A 24,629-nucleotide genomic window follows, 5' to 3' on the forward strand; every position below is an offset into this window, starting at 1 on the left:
ACCCTGTTTAAAGCTATCTATTCACAGGGAATTGCTCCTGCAATCAGTCATCAAGTTAATGATGACAAGATGAGGTAACCAAAAACTTGGCCAATTTCTGTATGATGTTATCAAACCTGAATTGTTTATCCAATCTGGACTTCTGAAGCTTTACAATATAGTCTGTACAACTAAAATAATTCATGTACCCATACCAAAGTCTGCAGTTGTGTCCAAATTGTGGCTCTCCTGTTATCAAAATCCATGGGATTTATCCAGAGCCCTAAAACCTGACAGAAAGGATATACTACAGTGATAACTTAGAGCTGGTTAGTGCAGTAAACAATTCATCTGTTAACCCTGATAACCCTGTTAACTGTAGACTGGACCAAAATTCTTTTACTGCCTAATTTGGCTTCCTGAAAGGAAGTAAACATCAAGGTAATCAGAGGCCAATATACTGAGTGATATTATATTGGGAGTTTCTATTTAGCAGGGAAGCAAAATAAAATGACAAGCCGTTATCACTCACCTCAGTAGTAATTGCCTGTGCAGCATGGGTATTTTTTATTTTTTAGCAGAGCCCAAGACAGAACTTGACTCACTGATAAATACTATTGTATTTGCATGGTACAATGCAAATCCTATTTTTCATAAATACAAACACATAAACCAGTTTTAACATGCTAAAAGCAGTCTGTACATATATTTTATATAAACCCATAATCAACTGTGTTTTGGTGGGTTTTTTTAAACAGCAGATACTTTTCCGTACAATAAACTTAAAGAGTTTTGCTTGGCTCATTAGTGGTAGCCATAATGTCCTCACAGAAAAAAACTGAGTTTCTGCAAAGACCTCAATGTCAATGGAAAATTTAACCCCAAATTTGGCAAAACATTTGGGTATGTTAATATAAGCACTTCAATAAAACCCAATATAAACAGACTCAAAGATGAGAGGTACAATTCCAAATGTGATTTAATTATTTATGAGCTTAAAATTGAACACATGCTTAAGTGCTTTGCTTACCTAATACTAATATTAACTGGTTTTCTAGGAACTGAGTTGTGTTTTAAAAATACAGGAAGAAGTCTTATAGTACTTTACACCTGACATCTCCAGCATATGTTAAAACTCTTCCTTAAAAGGGACAAATTCTGTAAAATGCAATCACACAACCACAACACCACGATGACATTTGGTAGAAGAAACATAAACCACATGAGCAAAACTGACAGATTTTTTTTTTTTAAATTTGAATTACAAACCCTCAAGTCATGCAAAATCATTGATCCCTGAAAACATTCTGATTATGATATAAAGACATATCACTCCTGGAGGACAGGTGTGATGATTAGGAGGAGATTTACAGTAGATTTGCTACCTTTTGCAACATTCCTTCCATTGCTTATAAATGGCTTTTAAAATAATCATGAATATGATCATATTTGCAGCATACAATCATGAATATCAGCACTTAAAGTGGGACCTTAAATTAGAGGGAGACCTTTTTTTTACTCTACTTTGATGTAAAACTTGAGAGCTCTCCTTTGGGATTTACTGAAGGAGGAAGAGGAGACGAAGAAAAGCAGGAATGACCAACGGTGTTACTCCTTTTTCATTAGTTCCTTATTTCCTCTCCTGCTGTTCTCATTTCCCCCCATTTCCTTTTCTGCTGAACTCATTTCTTCCATTTGCTTCCTTGCAGAGTTCACTTTTTCCAACAACAGGAATATGTGTTCGGTGAACTCCCGCACGGCTCCACAGCCACCACTGCTCTTGCAAATGTAACCAGCAGCCTTCTGAGCAGCTGCACAAGCATCAGCAGGCACACCACTCATGCCTGCTTGCTTCAGGCATTCCACATCAGACTCTTCATTTCCTATCAGGGAAGATGACAGACAAGGCAAAATATCACAGAGGGGAAAGGCTGAGCAAACTCAGTGTTTTTCTGTGCACGCACTAATCTGGTTTTTTTAAAACTTGTGGTTTTGCCAAAACGTTCATCTCAGCAGCTCAACAGCACCACTTTGCATATGTGAGTCAGTTGTCAGAAAATCTTTGTGATCCATGTAGGTGCTGATCACACTTCACAATCTTCAGGCAAGAGAACAGTACTTTTAAGAGTAGCAAAATTATGTAAGCAACTGAATAAGCATTTGCAGGACTCTAAGCTTAATCTGTCACTGAAATACAACTTAGTACAAAATCATACTGGCTTTCGTTTTAATCTGTCCATCTCTGGTTTCCATTTCGGAACATAATCTATACAATATTCATCTGAAATGAACTAGAATCAGTTCAAAATTGTCAGCTGTACCTGTATGCTTGTGGGACATCAAAAGCTTTCATAAATCCCATTAGAAAAACAGCTAAGACTTCCCTTACCAAATTACACACTGATTCATCAATGCTTTTAACATTTAGATGGCACCCTAACAAGCCTTTAAAATACATGCCTGCTTTTGGTGATTGTGTGCTGCAATTTGCACATCAATCCCATTAAGTTCAGTGTATTGACAAAGAGAAAAGTGTTTTGAAGCTCAGCAGCACTATGAAGTTTGTATTTGTCTATACTATATGAAGTTTTACTACCAACAAAAGAGAAACTCACCCAAGTAAGCAACCTCTTTCCAGCTCAAACCCATGTCTTCTTGCCAGTCCTTCAGAACCTGTAATTTATTTGTTGCACTAACTTTTGCTACACATCCCAGCTGCATGGCTGACAGTGTTTTTGAACAATCTCTTTCAGAGATGAGTCGAACCTATGAAAATAAAATCAACTTAGAATAAATTCTACAAACAAAGAAATAAGACATGTAAGTTGATTTACTATAAGAAAAAAATAGTTTTGCTCACAGAAACTCTCTCAGATATCAGAAAAGCATTGAATAACCAGTTTCTTCAATCAGAACTCAGAGCACAAGTGATTAGCATCCAAAATCACATCACAGTCTTGAAGTTGCTCTGGGATAGTAAAACACCATTCTGTAGCCCTCCCTGATATTAAAAAAAGAAATTTACATTTTTCTTTTTAAATGCAACATGTACCAAATAAAGTACTGGATATCACAGTACGGTGGCATGTTGGCTATCTAGTGCAGTATCATCTAATTAAGTATGGAATAAGAGAATTCCCAAGGAGGATTTTTGTAATATTTGTAGAAGTAGAACATTATGAAATATTTTCCTTGACTCCTCTTCTTCATAACATAATTTTATTCACCGTAGCACTTCAGAGCACCAAAAGAACACTAAATGACTGAAGTAGCACAGCACATTTATCTCTGGAAGTTCATTCCAAAACTGAAATTTCAGAAATTATGTGCAAGGGAAGCTGAAACCAGAACATTAGTGCAGTAGGATTTTTAGAAATCTCAGATGCAACTCCTCCAAGTTTTCTCGTCCAAAATGTGGACAAACTTATCTTCCCTAAATGCTTTTAAATCCTAACAAATGCTTGGCCTTGATTTTAAGTACAGAATGAACAAAGCAAGACTAAATCAGCAACATATACTAGAAATAAAAGAAGTGCAGCACAAATACCAGGAGGTTTTTAATGAAACATTCCAAGTCAAGCAAGTATGGAAACAGGCTCCCACAGGCAACAAAACAATGATTACAAGCTTCCTTCCCCTTTTACCTCACAGAAAATGAAGCTGAGAGAGTGCTGAAAAACCATCTACTCCATTTCACAGCCCCGAGGCAACAGCTGCAAAGTAAGTCATGAAAGTCTCATCTAGCCTGTTATAAAAAATCCTACAATAAAGACTCCAAAAATGTATCTGAAGAAGTTTACTTGGGATATAGCTACCTTTGTTTCTATCTGCATCAGAACTGAGTTAAGGCTCTCTGAAGGCAGCCTAAATCTGACTTAGTTCTTACCCCAAAAAAATCTTCTAGCTGTATCAAAGGCAGCAGCACAGACAGAAAATAACCAGGAGGCTAATTTTACATAAATGCAAGCAAAGATTCAGATGAGTAGAATTTAGTAGTAGTACTAATAATGATAATAATAAAAGTAGCCATGCTACAGTCTGTGTTGGTTTAGCCTTTCATTTACACAGGATTCTTACATCTTCAAAGCACATAAGCTACAGTTAAAATAATTATTCAGACAAAAGTGTTCAGGGTTTGATTTCCCCTCTTTGCAACAATCACGGGTGATCTACAACAAACCAACCAAATTGCCTGGAAATTTCTTCCTCTTCTGTTGTCAAGAGGTAACAACATATCCCTGCTTCATGAAGTTGACTTGTAATTAATGAGTGGCTAGACTACACAGAATATGATTGGTGCTAGCAAAACACCACAAAAATTTCTTCCTGCATTTTTCCATGACAAAAAGGCTGAGAGATTTAGGATTATTCAGCCTGGAGAAGAGAAGGCTCAGGGGTAACCTAATTGCAGGCTTTCAGTACCTGAAGGGACCCTACAAAAAAGATAGAGAGAAACTATTCACAACAGCATGTAGTGACAGGACAAGGGAGAATGGCTTCACACTGACAGAGAGTACATTTAATTAGATATTAGGAAGAAATTCTTTACTGTGAGGGGGCTGAAGCACTGGAATAGGTTGCTCAGAGAAGTTGTGGATGCCTCATCCCTGGAACTGCTCAAGGCCAGGTTGGATGGGGCTCTGAGCAAACTGGTCTAGTGGAAGGTGCCCCTGCACATTGCACAAGGGTTGGAACAAGATGATCTTTAAGGTCCCTTCCAACCCAGACATTCTGTGATTCAGAGGAAGATGCTACAGCTGCTGTGATTGAGATTTCTCAAAACACTTATTTTCCTGTAAGGGATCTGAGAACAACATTTGTCCCAACCAATACATTATGCTGCTTGATCACAAGCACTGTGAAGAAACGTCAACTTATATGTTGCAAGAACATAAGTTTTTAGAATCTTTTAACGTCCAGGTTACACGAGACATAAAACTTCACACTTCAGAACAATACCTACCTGTATTCCTCTTTTCTTTAACAGATCAATGCCAACAATATCTCTATAATCATAGGAGACCATTTCCTTGTGATCTTCTGTCACATAAATGCGACCATTTGTCAGGCATCCTTCAATAGTGCAAACCAACAGCTTTACCTCCTTCAGTGGCTCTTTGCCAAAATACCCAAAGCTAGACAAAGAAGTTATCTTTTTAGGATGGAAGTTTTTGCACACTCCAAAAACAAATATTTGAAATACAACTGTGATCTTCAGACAGAAGAATCAGCTTTGAAATTTTTCTTTTCTAATGTCTTTTCCCACCATTGTCACTCTCCAACTATATTCTCCCTCTTCAAAGAAACAAATAGAACAATCCAAAAGACAGCTCAGTTGCACTGTCTATTTAAAAATTAGGATAAAATTTATTTCCTTAGTGTCAAAGTTTACATACTGTAGCATTTTGGGGGGCAAAACTAAAATGGAGTAAAGGATGAGAAATGCACAGAAAATATACTCCAATCCCACACATTATTTCCTTAGAGAAGTGCAGAGTAGCTGCAAAGAAAAGGCAGCTGACAAGATGGAATCAGCTCATGCCTTCTGCACAAACACTCTCATTCGTGTGCATCAGTGTGGTCCAGACTATGGAAGTCAGGGACACCTCATCTGGAAAAGCCAGAGATGATGGTAACAGTGCTATAGTGGGGCTTATGCATTTCACCAAGCTGAACTTTAAAACCAAATAAAAACCCCAACAAAACAAACAAACAAACAAACCAAAACAAACAAAAAAAATCCACAATATAACAAAGGTAATTCAGTTAATTTCAATAGAGATAGGAAAAAACTACGGGTAGAAATAAAGTTGCCTAATTATCTTTGATCTTGATTACTTACATTACAGACATTATGAACTCACGTGACCACACTCTGAAACAATGAGCACTATCAAAGAAATAAAGGAATAAAAAGTGCTTTTACCTCAATACTCTCTGCTCTGCAATAGGCCAGTCAATGTCTATATCAATATCCACACTGTGCTCTGCACGCATTTCATAGTAGGCCATTTTACCACCCTAAATGAAATAGAACCCATTCAAATTTTCTGCTTGGCTGAGCACAAATACAAAACTGCACAATTCAGTACCCTGTAATGAAAGCCAAGTGTCTGGTTACACAGTGGTCACGGTAGATTACATAAAAGTGAACCATCAATAATCATGGTTTTGGCAGTGACACAGAACTAAAAATTTGAAGGAACCTTCTGCAAGCAAGGGTTAATAAGTATTTTCATTTTACAACTAGAGAAAGTGTGCAAGGTGTTATGCATTATAGTAATTACATCACATTAATTTCCCCAGATCTCTTAATCAGCAAAATAGTAATACCTTTAGCATTTACTTAGTAAGATTATAAGTCTTTGTTTAGATGTTAAACAAAAAATAATTTCAATTAGAAAAATACCCACCACACCCTAATTTTGTTCTGCATTACTACATTGGGATGTGAACATGAGGAAAGGGAAAAAGATTATTAAAATTATTGGCAAAGAATAAATTGGCATAAGAATAAATTGGCATAAGAATAAATTGGCATAAGAATAAACTGGTTGAAAATACAAATTTATAGATTATGACAAGGCTATGCCTCTGCATGAAGCTCAGTTTCACACCCTTAGTAGCACTAAAATGAATTATAAGATATGCTGGTGAACTGACGTGAAACTCAATATTGTATTGTTTTAGGGTTATAGGGATATACTGCACAGTATTATTTGTATGAATCTGTTTGTTGTGGAGGATGTGTAACTGGAACTGCCCCAGCTACAGTTTGCCCTGCTAAGTTACAAATAATAGGCAAACTGTTCTGAGGACAAAGTGCTGTTATTTCACATTGACTGCACCAGAAATCAAAATACAGTATTGAATTCAGAACCCTCTACAACAAGAGTAAAATATGTATAATTCTAAAGAGCAGGAAAAACAGAAGCACAAACCTGCAAGTAGCCTCTCTCAATCAAATGTCTCTTGGCAAAATAAAATGAGCCATTTTCATATAGCTCCCCAGGCCAGTCTTGCCTCCGGTACCGTTTTGCTGGATTCAGGTTTTGGGGCTCTGTCATCTTGTTTTCTGTTAACAGAGGGAAAATAATGACAAAATAAGTTTAATAGAATCTCTGATCAGAGTCATGTAACTTTCTGAATAGCTTTCTGTTGAAAAATTAGGGCACAATTCAGTCACCAGCATCTTTTATTATTGCCTCTTGTTGCTTAGCTTTATAAAGAACCACAAAGTAGCTAGGGTTGGAAGGGACCTTAAAGATCACCTAGTTCCAACCCCCCTGCCATGGGCAGGGACACCTCCCACTAGACCAGGTTGCTCAGAACTCCACCCAACCTGGCCTTGAACGCTGACAGGGTTGGGGAATCCACAACTTCTCTGGGGAATCACTGAATTGCTTCTCTTTCTTGGAACTGTGGATAACAAACTGGAGGACTACTCTGGATGTCTAGCAGAGGAAAAGGAAATTTTTCATTCCAACTTTAGCAAAAACAAAAACAAACACAAAAACCCCACAAACAAAGAAAAAAACACAACAAAAAAAACCCTTAAGAGTTTGTCGGCTCCAAAATTGTTTACTAAAAGGAGTAGGGGGGGACATTCTTATAGACTATCCTTAAAAATATGAAAGAAATACTATTCCTGTACTCTGTCTCCTAGTGCACATAGGAATGCCCTGAATGAACTCTGAGACCTGACAGGACCAACCTGAAATCTTCAATGTAATAAAAAAGAGCATATGTGAAAAATTTCTGGCTGTGAAAGCCATCTTAACACTTCCCCAAAATGCTTCTTATTTATGGATATGCATTATCTTAATTTTTCAGAAGTCATTTAATCAGTGTCCACAAATAAACAAACAAGTAAGTATCTTTGAACAAACACTATCCCCAAAGATCCCATTTTTGTCCATGCAGAAGAAACTGAAGCAGGGACCAGAGACTTCTGCTCTTAAGCCATTGAAATTCATATGCACAAAATCAGCTAAAATTCACCAGGTCTCACAACCCAGTAACCATGAAAAGGTTACAGGGCATTCTGAAACACATAAAACATCCTGAGGCTTTAGTCCATACAAACACACCTTGTGTTTCATAAATAAACTAGAGCTTTGTGCTCAATGAAGTAAACATTTCCAGTCAGAGAGAGACACCTTTCTCTTTCAAGGTGTATCAAAATTAAACCTTCATGCAGAAGGAACAACAGAACTACACAGAAAAAAAACCAATAAAATTATTTTAACATAATCTGTATTCTAAAGCTGTATGGGAAAATAAAAAAAAATTTAAAACCACTCTATAATGCTCCTGTGAGTTACCTGAAACACCACATTCCTGAAAGGCCTTTTGCAGTTACCCTTAAGCTGCTAATATTTGCATAAGGTGTTCCTTGTTCTCCTCAAATATACTCCTTACAGCTGGATGATTCTTTATCTCTCCCCACATTAAAAGACTTTGGATGTCACTTAGAACTAAAGAATTACTTGATCTTTTAGGTAGGCCTTGAGGCTTTTTTATTTTAACAATCTACCTATAGGGACAAGGTGGCACACAACCACTTCAGAAAGCCACTTGACACATCCAAATGAGATTTATTCTTTCACAAATGTCCATTCTAGCATCTCAAGATGTGGAGTTGCATGTGGCTTCCTAAAGTGCAATCCACAGAATTCTGAAATTGCCATCTGTGCTTTTGATATTCCTCTTGTACTTTACCAACAAACTGTGTCACTTATTTCTCCTCTTATGAGGAACAATGAGAATGTTTGAGTGTGTATATTCTAAACAAAGGCTTAACTTTTATTCCAATTTCTCTCTAATACCAAGCTCCATTTATTTTGCATGGTCTTTTACAGTGTGATGCTTTCTAAACTCGTTAAAAAAAATCTTCATCTGAAGTGATTTATATCTCAGAATAATCAAAACATCTGAGTAACGTTCACTTTTAAAAAAATAAAACAACGTGACAGTATCTGAAATAACGATTTTTTAAAAAAACAAAGAAAACATTTCTGCTTTAATCACAGAAACAAACCCAACACAGATAATGCATGGAATAGTTCTTTGTACAAGGACAATAGGTACTTTATAGCTAAAACAAGGTACAATCTTTATTTGTAGGATTTCAGTCTTTAGTCATCTTGGCAACTGTAGCCAAGAGGCATATTTTCTCTGGGAAAAAACCAGTCATATTCTTCTGGATGAGCTAATTAACATGAGTTCATTCCCCGTGACTCAAAGGCAGTCTGAAACGTGACATAAGTCAGCAGCCCCATTAGCAGGATGAAACAAAGCCTAAGCCTCCAGGCCAAGAGGTTGCCATCCCCTCTTCACCAAGACCTTACCTCACATTATTTGTCACTTGTTAGCTATTGCACAGCAAGAACAAACAGTTTTCTGGTTAAGACAGGACCTCAATGTCTTATCTCCATAAACACAAATGCCCACCAAGCAGAAGGTAACATATAAATTTTTTGTGAGCTCTGCTTTCAGTCTAGACAAGCTAACATAATTTTAATTTTCAATACCTAATCACTTCTACAAAACAATTACAGAAAGGCTGAGCAGTGCTCAGTAATATCAAGACAGCAGTGCTTAGAAGGAATTTCTAAGCCATCTCACACCTCTCAGAGAACTCAGTCCATGCCTTTGATATCACTTCCTAAAACACCATGGATATGAAAACAAAGCATTTGGGAAAAAAATAAAAATTAAGTATAACTGTAACCAGAAACACTTAAGTATTACCTCCTTTTTTTACCTCACTCCATCTAAATTGATGCCGCCTCACAACAGAGAAGACAGAATCAAACCCCTCCTTCTGGATCAGATCTGCCACTTTTATAAGATCACTAGGATGCAAACAGGGAGATGTTGCTTGAATGTTTCCTACAATGTCAACCTCTAAAGAAAAACAAAGAAACATTTATGAAACAATTCATACTTTCAATAACACAACAGAAAAAAAAAAGGAGACTATTTTTAGCTTTTATTTAATAAAGGCTTCACTTATTTTTCTAAATGAGAAATGCATCATCCCTCTGGGGCTACAACACAAAAGCTCAGCATATTTCATTATGGATTTACCATGATGATGATTAAGAAACTCTCTGATGGCTTCTAGGGAAGTGGAGGAGTCTTGAGAAACTTCGGGGCTTCTGCGATGAACCTGAGCGCCAAATTGCTTTGCAACCTTCTCGATTTCATCGTGGTCTGTAGAAACCCATATACTGTTGGCAGACAGTGACAGAAATTAATATAAAGAATAAATCCCTGCATTTTTTACTTACCTGCCATAATCTAAACTGAACAATACCCTGACTTATGTCTGTACTACACTGTGCAACGAAAGGAACTAGTTCTTTTATTTGCGTTAGTAAAGCTATCCTGGTCAGTCCAACGAGCAACTTCTAAAAAATGGGGTTAAAACACACACATTCACTAGATTGTAAAATCTGAAGCTTGAGTTGCATTCCATGCAGGAAGCTTAAGCAACATAAAATTCAGAAGTGTTATCAAAAAAATCCAGTGTCAGCACACAAAAGTTGTTAGGCATGTTAACTGATCAATTAATTGCAAATGGGTTGAACGAGGCAGTCAAAGTCATGTAAGAGTTCAGAAACAAGACTGACAGCAAGTAAAACTGCCCCAAAGTTAGAATATTAGCTTATTCTGCAAGTGTTTTAAAATTTGTTAATTGGGCTCCATATAATCCCAGAGAAAGAGCTGTTCAAGCTACATATGTTTTGGCACAGAAAACTTTCAGTACTGGTAAAGCAAGACTGTGATCGTTTGGGGAAAATAAACATTTACAAAAGGAAGGGATAAGTCTGAATATCATATGATGATAAACACTGAGCAACTGTGAGGCCACCGCTGTCATCATGAAGAAAGGAAAAAGTGAGATAAAGACAAAAGCTATGAAAAAGAACCTTCCCTCTCTCAGCATTCACTGTCCATAGCAAATGGTGCTTTAGTTACAGTTTTTCACCCAAAGACATCATGGGATCATCAGAATAAAAATATGTATGGCAGCGACAGTAATGTCAAGTCACACCCACACAAACAAATACAGAAGAGGTATTTTCCATAAACTGCCTTGAGATGGTTAACTTAAATATACACTCCCCATTCAGCTAACAAGAGTTTTGTTGTGTAACAGGTACCCTGTCAGCAGAGCTGTTTCAAAGTCAACTGGATTAACTTAGAGCACACCCACCCACTGCACCTGTTATGCCTCAAAGTTAGACTGCACAACCCTAACTGGCTTCCTGTCGGGCAAATTCAGGTGCCAAATAGAAGCCACCAGAGGTCATTAAGCAACATGGATTCAAACTCTTTAAGTAACTACCAGTAACCTAGGTTGGAAATGTTCTTGACTGTTTCTTTATTAAAAACAAAACTAAGCCATGCTTCCTCTACTTTTCAGACACAGTAAAAAAGATTTTCCAGAATAAATAATGGTACAGCAGCGATGAGATACGGAGGGCTCATGTTCACTTCCAGCTCTGGATCCAGCTATAGCTGGGCTACATTTGTACTTGACCACACTGCATTCTTGCTCTGAACATAATGCAGCAGGTTTGTATTGGGAACCTGCTCCTAAATGTGCTACATACCAAGTATATTCTAAACATGCACTGGGTTTAATTGTTTATCAGTATACGTGTAGAAAATTACCAGTTTTCTTCTGGCAGAAAAATCTGTAATGTCCAATGCTCTTAACGCTAATAACAGATTTGTTTCTATCTAGCTTTAATTATTGCTACCAAAGTTTTGGGCACTTTGTCACAAACTGAGCTTCTGTTCTGTAACGTGGGCATACATGATTATCTCTTTCCACTCAACGTTTCCAGGACTGCCACCGCTGTGCTGTGTCCTGCTGTGGGCTCCCCAATAACACAAATTAAAAAAGAGAGCAAGCCCAGCAGAGAGCAGCCCGATGGCTGGGGCCTGGGAGCACATGCAAGTCATGAGATGCTGAAAGAGATATCTGGGTTGGTCTTATGAAGAGAAGACAAGGAGGAGACTTCACTGCTGTCTTCAAGTACCAGCTGTGCAGGCGGAGAGAAAACAAAGCAGCTTTTCCTGGATGAGCAAAGTAACAGGGCTATCGACTGCTGGAACCGGTGCCCAGAAGGGCTGTGGGGTCTCCATCCATGGAGATCCCAAGCTCAGCCTCTTTGTTCCCAAGCAACCCTCACCAGCACAGCTCTGCACAGCGGGGAGCACCAGATGACCATCAACAAATGTAACCCCATGATTCAACCATTCACAGGAGATTACCTACAGCCTGCCAGTTCCATTTAATGCAGATGTCTTAAAAAAACATCAATGTTTACTGGCAAAGGTCATCAGCTAGGCTCCCTGACCAAGTCAGTTATAAATGTGGTTACAACTCCCTCCTGGGCCAGAACAACCGTAATTTCAAATTACTGTAAGACTTCAACTCCTTCATTCCTCCTCTGCTCACTGTCACCAGGAAGGGACAGTGGAGTTCGTGGCAGGGTGCTGCCTGCTTGCCTTGCCTGATCCTTGACCTGCACCCCGTTGTCTTCAAGGGGGATCTCCTACAACACACCTGCCTCACTCACAGCGTCACAGGATGGGTAAGGTTGGAACCGACCGTGGAGGTCATCTGGTCCCACCTCCCTGCTCAAGCAGGGTCACCTGGAGCAGGTCGGACAAGATTCCATCCCGGTGATTCTGGAGTATCTCCAGTGAGGCAGACACGACAACCTCTCTGGGCAGACTGTCCCAGCGCACAATAAAGATATTCTCCCTTACATTCAGGTGGCACTTCCCATACATCAGTTTCTGCCCGCTGCCTCTTGTCCTATTCTTGGCACCACCGACCAGAGCCTGGTCCAGTCTCTGACACTTCCCGTTCAGACAGCGACAGACTTCGCTAAGACCTCCTGGACGAAGCGGCAACTTCACCCAGCCCCTCCCCACACCCCTCCCGGGCCGGGACCCCTCGATATCCCGACCCCGACCCCACTCCCGCCCCCGCTGCCCCGCCAGAAGGAAGGGAGGCGGGTCAGGGGGGAGCTGCGCATGCGCACCTGTGGAAGACGCCGGCGTCGATGGCGGCGCGCAGCACCCACCCGATGAGCGGCACCCCCGCCAGCAGCTTGATGTTCTTCAGCGGGATCCCCTTACTGCCGCCCCGCGCCAGCACCAGCGCGGCCAAGTGGGGCTGCGGCTTCCCCTCGCCCGCATCCATGGCCGTGCCCGGTCCTGTCCCGCTCCGATCCTCTCCCCGCCCGCCGCGCCCTGCCACGCGCGCGGCCCCGCCCCGCCGGGGCATGCCGGGAAGTGTAGTCCTGCTGCTGCCGCGCATGCGTGTGGGGGGGCAAGGCGCTCCTCCGTCTGCGTGTGGAGGGAACGCGATTTTTTAGGAGAAGAAGCCTCGCAAACCTTTGGCCGAGGAGCAGTGGCCATAAACTAAAACACAAATTCCACCTCAACATGAAGGAGAACTTCTTGAGGGGGGCAGAGCCCTGGCACAGGCTGCCCAGGGAGGGCGTGGAGTCTGTCTGGAGACGTTCCAAACCCACCTGGACGCGTTCCTGCGTCACCTGCTCCGGGTCACCCTGCCTTGGCGGGGGCGGGGGGGTTGGACTGGGTGATCTCCAGAGGTCCCTTCCACCCCGGGGATTCTGTGATGCAGTAATTCCTTACGGACGACGGCAAAAGCCAGCGCAAGGCGCGGCTGGCACTCCGGTGGGCACACCGGGCGTGTCCCTAAGGAGGTCGGCTCTGGTGCCGCCGGCAGCTGAGCGGGCACCGCATCCCACGGCCGGGGCGATGCCCGAGTCCGGGAGGAATTTTCGATCCTCAGGCTCCAGGGTTTTCTCCCGCGCCGTGCCCTTACCGGCCGAGGAGCCCCGGCAGAGGGCAGAGCAGCCACACGGAGCCTCCGTGCGTGGGAAGGGAAGCCTGAGCGCGCTCCTCGCCTCCGTTTTCCACCTCCTAAAAAGTGTATTAAAGCATAAAAACACACGCTGTTAAGTTATTCGGACTGTCCTGTAGAAACCGAGTGGGTAAATTAAAGTAATCCACTACTGACATAGGGCTGCACAGGAATTTGGGTTTTAATGTAGTTTAGAAAATTGGAGAGGCCGTTGAGCAGCATCACAAAGTCACTCCTGGAGACTTGGGGGTTTGTTTCATAGTGGAAATGTACCACACGGGGTTCACAGGTGTCCTCTGGTTATTTAATATGTGCTGGGGAGCAAAAGGACCTTATCCCTGCCAAAGGAAATGCTCCCACTTATCTGTAAGCAGGCATTTAAGAAGAATAATCATATTAGGGGGTTGTTTTTTTCATTCCGAAGTGTTCAGAGAGACCCAGCAGAGATAGACAGCTTTCTCTTCTACTCAGCAGATCAAGGCAGCACCTTTCAGGCTGCTTTTTTTTTAGATAAGATTGAAACTAGTAGTCATAATGTGCTGAGGCCTGTTTTTCCTGCAGGATACTTTCCATGCACTTTTTTTTTTTTAAATATCACGGAGAATGTCATAGCTGGCGTAGTAGCTGATTAGGGACGCATGGAATCCTGGCTTTGGCAGGTGTTGTGATGTCCCTGTTGTCTCTGTTGCTATTATTCAGGAGCAGGAAGCAGGGTTCTGCAGCTTTTCGGGATGACCTACTTTGAATGTAGTGAGTTTATTATGTACATTAGAGCTTAAAGAGGCTCACATTAAATGTGCAAGGAAGAGCAAGCCTTTTTACCTTCCTAGGAGTGGTGGAGCATTACTACAACTGATTATACCTTATCATAAAATCATAGAATCAGCTGGGTTGAAAAAGACCTCTGAGATCATCAAGTCCAAGCCTTTATTTTTCTTTTCATTTTTAAAATCCATTCCATACTCCAGAAAAATCCAGTCTGGGTTTTCCCCATTCCATACTCTGGAAAAATCCAGTCCGGGTTTTATCCCATTCCGTATGCTGGGAAAGTCCAGTCAGGGTTTTGCCCCATTCCATACTCCAGCCAGAATCCAGTCCGGGTTTTCAGCCATTCCGTACTCTGGGAAAATCCAGTCAAGGTTTTCCACCGTTCTGTACTCCAGCAGAAATCCAGTCCGGGTTTTCCACCATGCCATACTCTGGGAAAATCCGGTCTGGGTTTTGCCCCGTTCCGTACTCCAGCCAGAATCCAGTCCGGGTTTTCAACCATTCCATACTCTGGGAAAATCCAGTCAAGGTTTTCCACCGTTCTGTACTCCAGTGGAAATCCAGTCCGGGTTTTCCACCATGCCATACTCTGGGAAAATCCAGTCCGCGTTTTCCACCATTCTGTACTGGATGTTTCCACGATCCAGTCCGGGTTTTCCACCATTCTGTACTGGATGTTTCCACGACCCAGTCCGGGTTTTCCCCCACCTCTCAAAGCGGCCCCGGGACCCCCGACAGAGGTACCGCAAAGTGTGAACCCCCCAAGGTGACACCAGAACAGTGTTTTATTTATTGTAACGAACACGGAGGATCATGATGCAATGAATTACTTGTAGGAGCGGCTGGATGGACAACACCAGCCATGATAAAAGAAGAAGAAAATACTAAAGCAAAAATATTGTGGTCCTGAGCGAGCCAGAGCTAAGATTTGTGTGTGTGTGTGAAAAGAATCACAAGGTCAGGCTGGAAAGGCGCTTGAAGCATGTTCTCTGTGGCTGGAAGCAGTCACGTGGGGGTGTGTGGAATGGGGGGAGATAGGGAAACATCGTGCTGGCTGGAGAGCTTGGACCTGGGGTCGGTAGAGAGTCTGTATATAGAAATGGAGTAATAAAATTACAAAAGAGTTCCTCCTGGACAGAGACTGTGTCCCATGGATTTATTCGCCGAAAAGGGTGCTGAGTGAGGGACCTTTGCTGCAATTGGTGCCCCGTGTGAAGCATTTTTTCTACACCGTGGTGAACGCAAAACTCGACAGGTGAGTAGAAAAAAAAAAAAGAAAAAGAAAAAGGAGAAGAAGAGGAAGTTTTTCTTGTGGCCACAGCTCTATCAGAATAGAGCACAGCAGCACTTGTTGAGCAAGGAGTCGCAGGGTTGTGTTAGAAATGGGACAGACTGCTACTCTATGTGCATTACGGAAGTTTTTGAAGACCACGACCCGATGGGAGGTAAATGCTAGCAAATCATCCTATTAAAATGGGACAGCGGAGCCTGCGGGACAGGAATCCGCGGGATCGTGTAGTAATAATGGGGTGAGGCATCTCTCATGGGCATAGGATGTGGTTTGAAGATTTTCCAACAGATATTGCCTGCAGTGGGACATAGGATTATGGAACCGCTGAGAGTAACAGAGCCTGATATGGGACATAGGAACTACCCGCTCTTTTGGACTTGTTGGGCGACCTCTCCGAGCTCCACAGGAACCTGGAACATGTCGGCACCGGTGGCCACAATCACTAAGAAGGGGCTGAACTCCAACCAACCATGAAACTCAAATAAAAAAATAATAAAAAAACCCCCAACAAAACAAAAAAATAAAACAACATCAACAAAAGCCAAAATAAGAAGAAGGGAAAAAAAAAAAAAGCTTAAAGCTCAAATGCATGAAGAATGAACACACAGCATTGGAACCATTGCATCTATTTCATAATTTAAGTGCCTATAACTTTGCTCTTGGTAACTTTAAAAAAAAAAAGGGGGAAGTTATTCATAGTGTGTTTTGTGCTTTAAAAAGTCCTGGGTACATGCGTACAATTAGATACACACACACACATATCATACCTGAGGTTTGAAGAAAAAAACTTAAGAATAATCCTAAAATTGATGGGAAAAAAAAAGTTAAAACTTCAGACTGATTGATTGATTTATGCTAGATTATTTGTTGTCTTAAAATATCTACATGGAGCTTGCTTTGATATGTGTTTGAATTTCCCTTGGAAGTACAACTGATAGAAAATGATGTAACAGAAAAAAAAAAAAAAAAGAAAAAAAAAAGAAAAAAACCAACAACAAAAAAAGAAAAATAGAAACAAACAAACAAAAAGAAAATTTAAAGGAAAAAGAAAAAGAGAAAGAAAAGAGAAAAAAAATAAAATTAAAAAAACCAATCCAACCAATCAAAAAACCATAAATGTCCTTTTATCACCTGTGCCTATCCCAGGTGCAGGAAATGTGTACTCTGTATTAAAAACCTTGCTTTTAAAACAAAAAAGGGAGAATATGACACCCCAGGGAGTTCTTCGTGGACAAAATCTGTCTCCCATGGATTTATTCATCACAAACAGTGCAGAGTGAGGACCTTTTTTCTACAATTACTTCCAAAAAATCAGCCATAACCCTTGTAACTATACAAGCATACCAGGAGTAAATGCAGTATAACAGTGTGCATCAGACACTGGTGTCCATCTCAGATTGGTGTGAAGCAGCCATTGATATGTTACCATATCAGTTTCAGAATGTAATGGGGATGCAGAACAATTTACCTGTCACTTATGGAATAAAAAAATGTCTCTGTATGGCATCTCCTAAATTTATGCTTACAAGATACAAAAAAGGTGACCTAATTGTAGATGCATGCGATACAGTGACAGAGAGACAATTCTGTGCTTTGTTTCCTAGAAACAAAGTGTATTTTAAAATTACTCCCCATCATTTTCTTCTTCGAATGAGTCAGTTCCCACTTCTTCATAGTCCTTTTCCAGGGCAGCCAGGTCCTCTCGGGCCTCTGCAAATTCTCCCTCCTCCATGCCTTCACCCACATACCAGTGCACAAAAGCTCTCTTGGCGTACATCAGGTCAAACTTGTGGTCAAGCCTGGCCCAAGCCTCGGCAATGGCCGTGGTGTTGCTCAGCATGCAGACCGCTCGCTGAACTTGGGCTAGGTCTCCACCAGGAACTACTGTGGGAGGCTGATAGTTGATCCCAACCTGGAAACAGGAATATGAGAGAAAGTTGTATAAAAGCAGGAGCAGAATGCAGTCAAAGAGCTGAAAAAGCGTGACTAAAGTTACAGATGCTGGGGTAGAGTGGTGCTACTATCGAAACTACTAGATGGCAAATGCCATTACAAATGTCAAAGAGTATGATACGATACATGCTCATTTTAATATCTACATTATTCTTCTCTTTAATGTACACGGGCAAGTTTGTAGCTTTCTTAACAGCTACTGAATACTGAACATAGAGTTTAACCAAGATACTCTACAGAAACTAATACAGAAAGTTGGTTGCCAGTTAAAAGTTTTCATTGTTAAAGGAGGTGTTCATATGGCAAATATTTTTCCACTGTTAATGTCTGTATTATTGTTGAAAGTATGTTACCAACACTGCTACATGGCCAGCAGGGAGAGGTGGTATAATATTTCTGGATGAACTAAGAGGTTTCCTAATATCAGCATTTCCTTTACTAACTGTATCAGTTTTGGTATTTCCTTAATTTTAGATGGTACTTCAGAAGGAACACTCATTGGCTGTTCCAAAATTAATACTTCTTTAAATTTTAACTCATATACACTTCAGATTTCCACTTATTTAAATAGGTAGAAGCCTATGTCAGTGGGATGTTCAAAGGAGAACAGGCGCACTTTATATAAATGCATCTTTTTTACGGTCACTGGGAAATACACAAGATTGAAAACTTTAATACAAGTTTTCTGCTAGGCTGAAACTGCCCTTTAAGACATTAAAGAGAAGCTCCTGGCAGCCCTGCTCTACTCACCTTGAAGCCTGTTGGGCACCAGTCGACAAACTGGATGGTTCTCTTAGTCTTGATGGCAGCGATTGCTACGTTGACCTCTTTGGGTACCACGTCCCCCCTGTAGAGCATGCAGCAGGCCATGTACTTCCCGTGCCTCGGGTCGCACTTCACCATCTGGTTGTTGGGCTCGAAGCAGGCGTTGGTGATTTCGGCCACCGAGAGCTGCTCGTGGTGCGCCCTGTCGGAGGAGATGATGGGGGCGTAGGTCACTAAGGGGAAGTGGATGCGTGGGTAGGGCACCAGGTTTGTCTGGAACTCCGTGAGGTCCACGTTGAGGGCCCCGTCGAAGCGCAGCGAGGCGGTGATGGAGGAGACGATCTGGCTGATGAGGCGGTTGAGGTTGGTGTAGGTGGGGCGCTCGATGCCCAGGTTCCGGCGGCAGATGTCGTAGATGGCCTCGTTATCCACCATGAAGGCACAGTCCGAATGCTCCAGGGTGGTGTGCGTGGTCAGGATGGAGTTGTAGGGTTCCACCACTGCGGTGGAGACCTGAGGGGCTGGGTAGATGGCAAACTCCAGTTTGGACTTCTTCCCGTAATCCACAGAGAGGCGTTCCATCAGTAAGGAGGTAAAGCCAGAGCCAGTACCCCCACCAAAGCTGTGGAAGATCAGGAATCCTTGCAGCCCAGAACAGGCATCAGTCTAAAAAGCAAAAGAGAAAGTAAGAGTAGGGGTTGAAAAGGAATGAAAATACTTTGTGTGAGCTTATCCTGAGCTGAAGGAGAGAGCCACCATTGGCAATATACAGCATAGATTTCATGGCAGTTTTTCTTGAGAAAGGGCTGGTGATACTCATGCTTTCCTTCCCTCGCTGGCTCAACTTACAACATAAAATTGGAGCTTTATCTGTCCAGGCCTTCACTCTCTGAATTTCACACTTGTTTTAGTTAGTCTAGCTGAAACTAGAAATGTACAGCTGCCTAATCCACCCTTCCATATCAGTATTGGTGCTCTAGGGCTGTGCTGATAATGAAGAGTTACATATTCAGAATGACTTTATAAAAACACCTGGAGGCACACAGCTGGGAAGTGAACTACAGGGCTTCTCTCTCTTGGACTAATGATGATGCCTCTCTGTATCTTGCAATCTCTTTTCTGAAGCGTTGATGTCGTTTGCATTTAACAAGGTGTTAGTTCTGCCCTCCTTCCTCCTGCAGAATCCAAACTGCTGTTTCAAAACCACTGGGACTTACCAGCTTACGGACACGATCAAGCACCACATCAATGCTTTCTTTGCCAATGGTGTAGTGGCCACGGGCGTAGTTATTGGCTGCATCTTCCTTTCCAGTGATCAGCTGTTCTGGATGAAAAAGTTCCCGGAAGGTGCCAGCCCGCACTTCATCTGAAGAAGAAAGAGAAATTGTAAGAAGCTGCAAGTGCTCCAGTGCCAACAAGTTCTGGGTGTGGTTGGTATTGATGCAACCTTTCAGTCACAGGAGGTCATAATGCCAAAAAACAGATGCTGATGGAGAAGGGAAATGTCTCCTGAGCAATTTTTCATAGTTGCATGTGGTGGATTTATGGTGTATCCTCTATCCAAGCACAGAAGTTATCTCCTCATGAACTTCTCAGTGACAAGTACAGCCAGACGAGTCCCCAGAACTAGAGTGTGAAGAAAATCAGGTGCCCCAGTTCTTAGACATCTTTCTATTACTGGAGGGAAACTGTCAGGGTCCCACTTTGAATCCAAATTGGAAAAGAGCAGAATTTGAATGGCAAAAATGTCACAATAAACAAAACCAGAAGTTAAATGTTGGTGCAAAGAGAAGTTGTACACACCAGCTATTAAACTGCTGGGGATCCTCCTTTTCCTATGGCTGTAACACCTGTGACAGAATCTGGCATTCTGTGTCACAAGAAAGTTAGTTTCATGCTATCTAGGGGTAGACCAAGGGACACTTTGTGTCAGTGGAGACTGGAGGCACACCGTGGTCATATTAGGAAAAGTATCCTCATCTCCATTTTGCAGGTTTATTTCTGTACTGACCTACCACAGTTGGTTCCAAGTCCACCATTACAGCCCGTGGCACATGCTTTCCAGTGGCTGTTTCGTTGAAAAATGTGGTAAAAGAGTCATCACACTTGAGTTTGTCTTGCAGATCCTTGAAGGTGCCGTCTGGCTGAATGCCGTGCTCCAGGCAGAAGAGTTCCCAGCAGGCATTTCCTATCTGAACTCCAGCCTGGCCAACGTGAATTGAGATGCACTCGCGCTAAAGGGAGAGAGCAGAGGCGGGGTCGGAAAAAACAGTGCTCATTAGTTCTCCTTATTCCTAGTGGTTACTTTTTTCCCCAGTGTATTGCTGTTCCAGAGATTTGGTGAACTGTTGTTGTCAGCAGTTCACTTGGTAGTTCCTCCCCACAGCCACAATGAGAGTGTACACGTTCACGCTCGATACTGGGACAGTTCTTTAAAAAATCAAGATCTATGCTCTGTACTCTGTAAGTGCATGAAAACAGTCAGGAAAAAAAATTAATTTCAATTACACAAACCCCACCTTTCCTCCTGGATTGGCCCGGCTGAGGAGCACATCCCAGTTTAGTTTATTTTTACTCCTGGCTTGAGCCTGACATAGCCATGTGGTATCCTTCAACTTTATGTAACCCAAGACAGGGGATGCCTTTTGATCCTTCTCCCCTCTGACAGCAGGCTAGCGTGGAAACTTGGAAGAACTGCTTTAAGCCATATTCACCTAAGGAAATAGTTTCAGATTCTCTCGGTTGAAGCAAATGTTCCTTCCAGCTCCTGAGCATCTATTAATTTTACATTGCAGGTCCATTGCTTATCAGGCAGCGTCATTGCACCACAGAATATTTATTTGCCTAATTCTGGGCGTTGTTTCTGTGGCAGCCAGGAAAAGAAAACAATGTGTGTAACACCAGGCTAAAATAGACAGGTGCCAATTGCTCCAAAATCCTTTACACTTAAAAGTACAGGAGCATGAAGGCCCTGGTGCTGGATTTCATAAGTTCACAAACAGCATTATAAAGCAAATACTTCTGAGTTAGTCCCAGCAATTACAACACTGGGTGTAGTGAAGGCAGTTTTTTGAGGAGAGACTTGTTTCAGGCACATGGAGTTTTTCACCTTTGGTTCTAATTTGGAGCAATTGTAATTAAAGATGCCTGAGCTCTGCTTTTGTGATCCCAGTGGCCCTAGGGAGTCTATACTAGGGAGTAAGAAGGAGTCAGGTTGTAGCACTGAACACTGGCCTGTGATCACCTGTGCTGACTGATAATTAGCACACTCTGGCACAGTCTTGGCTTAGGCCAGTTAATACTTTTCTAGACAATGCTTGGGTACAGAATATAACTCATTGTCAAGAATGGTTTCCAGTGAGCAGCTCACTGACCACTGCCAGGTTTTGGAGAAGGAAAGAGAATTGAGGTGCCTAATTATGAAGCAGTCCATGCTACCTGGCTTCAAGGGCAGAGGAAGGTCCTCATTTAATTTATTTTGTAATATTGCATTTAGAGATAACCAATGACTTAATATCAGATTTGACCAACAACTTTTTTTTCTTTAATTCTTTAATTTCTTTAACTCTGCAACTGCTTACCCTGCAAAATCATCCTGTGAGCTGAGAACGAAATTCCCCAAAAACTAAATCCTCAGGCACGATGTGTGACCAGCAACATCTCTGGACCAGTGTTTTCTTCACAAATTGACATATATATAGCTAAAGATATTTTTTCAGAAGCAACTAGAATTTCAAAAGTCATCACTGCCCCGGTTAGCCTTCCCCGGAAGTTCAAACGAACATGGAAAGTCAATTTAAATATTTCATTCGATAAAATAAATTATTTCTATTCAGTACTCATTTCTAAGATCCTGACTCTGCAAATGCATGTGCAGCAGCACGTGTAATGTGCTCTCAAGTGTACTTGCACAACCCTCTGTTTCTCAAGTGAGTTGTGCAAAAGTCTCTGAGTTATTTCAGTAACAATGAGGCTTCATAGGTCAGTGTGTCTCAATCTGGAGGATTACTCGGGAGACACTGAAAGCACATGTGGGCTGAGAGAATTCAATTAATGCTGATTTTGCACAGGGCAGGCTCCTGCTTTTCTTTTAAATACCAGTGTGAATCTGTGAGGCTGGCAACAAGAAAAAAATGTCTTTTCCTTTTAAACACAGCAATGAGGCCAGCTGACTTCTTAAAAGTATACCTTTATATAAAGCTACAATTATAAGTCAAGCAATACTTTGAACCTAAAGAGCTGCTTTGCTCAGTTCCTCAGATCAGTAGAGGAATTGATCTGTTTTTGCACGGATGGAACAAGTGAATGCTGCCTTAGAAAGTTAATATTGTAAAGCTTAGTAGAGGACTACAGTTGACGATTTTCCTTTTAGATTGGGTTTTCAACTGCACTAGTTTGAAATGATGTCTCAACCCTAGCTTTTGAGCCATTCCATTTTCTCCTACCCCAGCAGTAATTTAGAAATATTCTGCCAAGCAGAGAAGACACTAACAAAGAGGTTTCTGATTTTGCATAGTAAACAGCATTAAAATAGACACCAGACTTTTAGCACGGAAGGGAGTGGGCCTTCTCCAGAGTCACAGGCAGAGTAAACTGATCTTTACATGATATTTAAATTTGGAGCCTACTCCAAACTCATGTTTCACATCCCACCACTAATGTACCAGGACAGGCCTAACGAACTGTGTTTTTATCTACCAAGAGACAGTAGAAAGGACGAGGTCCTGTGTGAAACTAAACCTGGGACAGCTTTGACTCTTAAAAAAACAGACTAGTACGTGGCTCTAGTATATACTGCACAAAGGCAGACTTTATTCTTCTAGCTGTTCCAGAAACTTACTCACTACCCTAGGTCTGGGGAGCCTGTGGACATGTGTATCTTGCTTGCAAAATGAGCTCTCTCCTTTTGGACCTGCAGCTGTACTGGCAGAAAGTAACATAGTTCTCTGCACCAAAATTAGACTCGTTGCTAGACACATATTGGGGTGCAAGGTGAAATGGATTTTTCACATTCTAAGAGGTTTTGAGAGATTTCTACAAATTTATAACAAACCCTCAACTCCTGAAAATGAAGGGCCTTTTTTTTACTTACTTAAATGCATACATATATAAAAAGATTCATGGACTCCAGAAAAACACATGCATACACCATATAGCTATGGACAGTGCAGCCATTGGGGCTAAAGTAATTTAAAAGAGACTAAAAAGTATGTAACTTTTTTCTTTTATTTCTAAAAAAAATAATATTATTTCCTATAATAATGAACCAGTGTTGAGAAAACGTCATCACAACAGAAAGTACTAGGCAGCTATGACTCCAGATCTAATTTATGTTATAATTACGCTAATTAGGGACTCTCTGAAGAAAACTTTGCCTCACCATGCCTTAATGCTTCACTGAGATTTTCTGACACTCCTTTTCTGTCCTCTTACGTGGTAATTGGTGCGTGAGACCAATTTTGTGGCACAAAAAAATACTGATAACAATGGCAGTTGTTACCTGCCCACAGTCCTCCCCACCCCTATATGACTGCTGTTCCCACATCCCCCTTACCATGGTGTCTCCAGCGGCTTTTCCTTCCCGTTGGGATCAGTGGTGGTGGGTCTGTGCAGGAGCCTGGCTCTGGGCTGCAGGGTGGGAGGCACAGCCTGGGCCCAGCACCCGGCACCTGCTGCGGCGCTTCAGTGTCACAGCGCGGTGGGAATAGGTCACCCTGCTGCACCACTGCCTCCTGCCCTCCCCACGCCCCACGTGAGCAAATCCACCCAGGCAGGGATCAGACACACCCTAGACTTCAAAGTCAGTGCAGCCAGGTTTGGCACGCTTATTAAATCAAGAGTGTGGCCATGCAAAACACAGAACACTGTACTTTCAAACACCTGAGTGTTTTATATCACCTACCAGGCACGTGCCTTCCCCAGTCTCCTGTTCTGCCAGTGTGTACTGTGTGT

General features: G+C 41.8%; 2 protein-coding genes across 2 annotated transcripts; both read right to left on the reverse strand.

The window, feature by feature from the left end:
• Nucleotides 1-512: 512 nt before the first annotated feature.
• CMAS (cytidine monophosphate N-acetylneuraminic acid synthetase) lies at nt 513-13,342 on the reverse strand. The gene is made up of 8 exons (XM_027662236.1): nt 13,050-13,342; nt 10,072-10,214; nt 9,733-9,888; nt 6,921-7,054; nt 5,906-6,000; nt 4,943-5,114; nt 2,595-2,745; nt 513-1,862 (listed from the first exon to the last, which is right to left on the reverse strand). The coding sequence occupies exons 1-8, from the start codon at nt 13,325-13,327 to the stop codon at nt 1,588-1,590; spliced, it is 1,404 nt and encodes a 467-aa protein (XP_027518037.1). The 5' UTR covers nt 13,328-13,342; the 3' UTR covers nt 513-1,587.
• Nucleotides 13,343-17,543: 4,201 nt separating this feature from the next.
• On the reverse strand, nt 17,544-24,319 carry TUBA8 (tubulin alpha 8). Its single transcript, XM_027662246.1, has 5 exons — nt 24,232-24,319; nt 20,689-20,911; nt 19,895-20,043; nt 18,663-19,343; nt 17,544-17,871 (listed from the first exon to the last, which is right to left on the reverse strand). The coding sequence occupies exons 1-5, from the start codon at nt 24,232-24,234 to the stop codon at nt 17,584-17,586; spliced, it is 1,344 nt and encodes a 447-aa protein (XP_027518047.1). The 5' UTR covers nt 24,235-24,319; the 3' UTR covers nt 17,544-17,583.
• Nucleotides 24,320-24,629: the final 310 nt, after the last annotated feature.

Source organism: Corapipo altera, unplaced genomic scaffold, assembly GCF_003945725.1.
Source record: "Corapipo altera isolate COAL_440 unplaced genomic scaffold, ASM394572v1 1, whole genome shotgun sequence".
Classification (NCBI taxonomy): Eukaryota; Metazoa; Chordata; class Aves; order Passeriformes; family Pipridae; genus Corapipo; species Corapipo altera.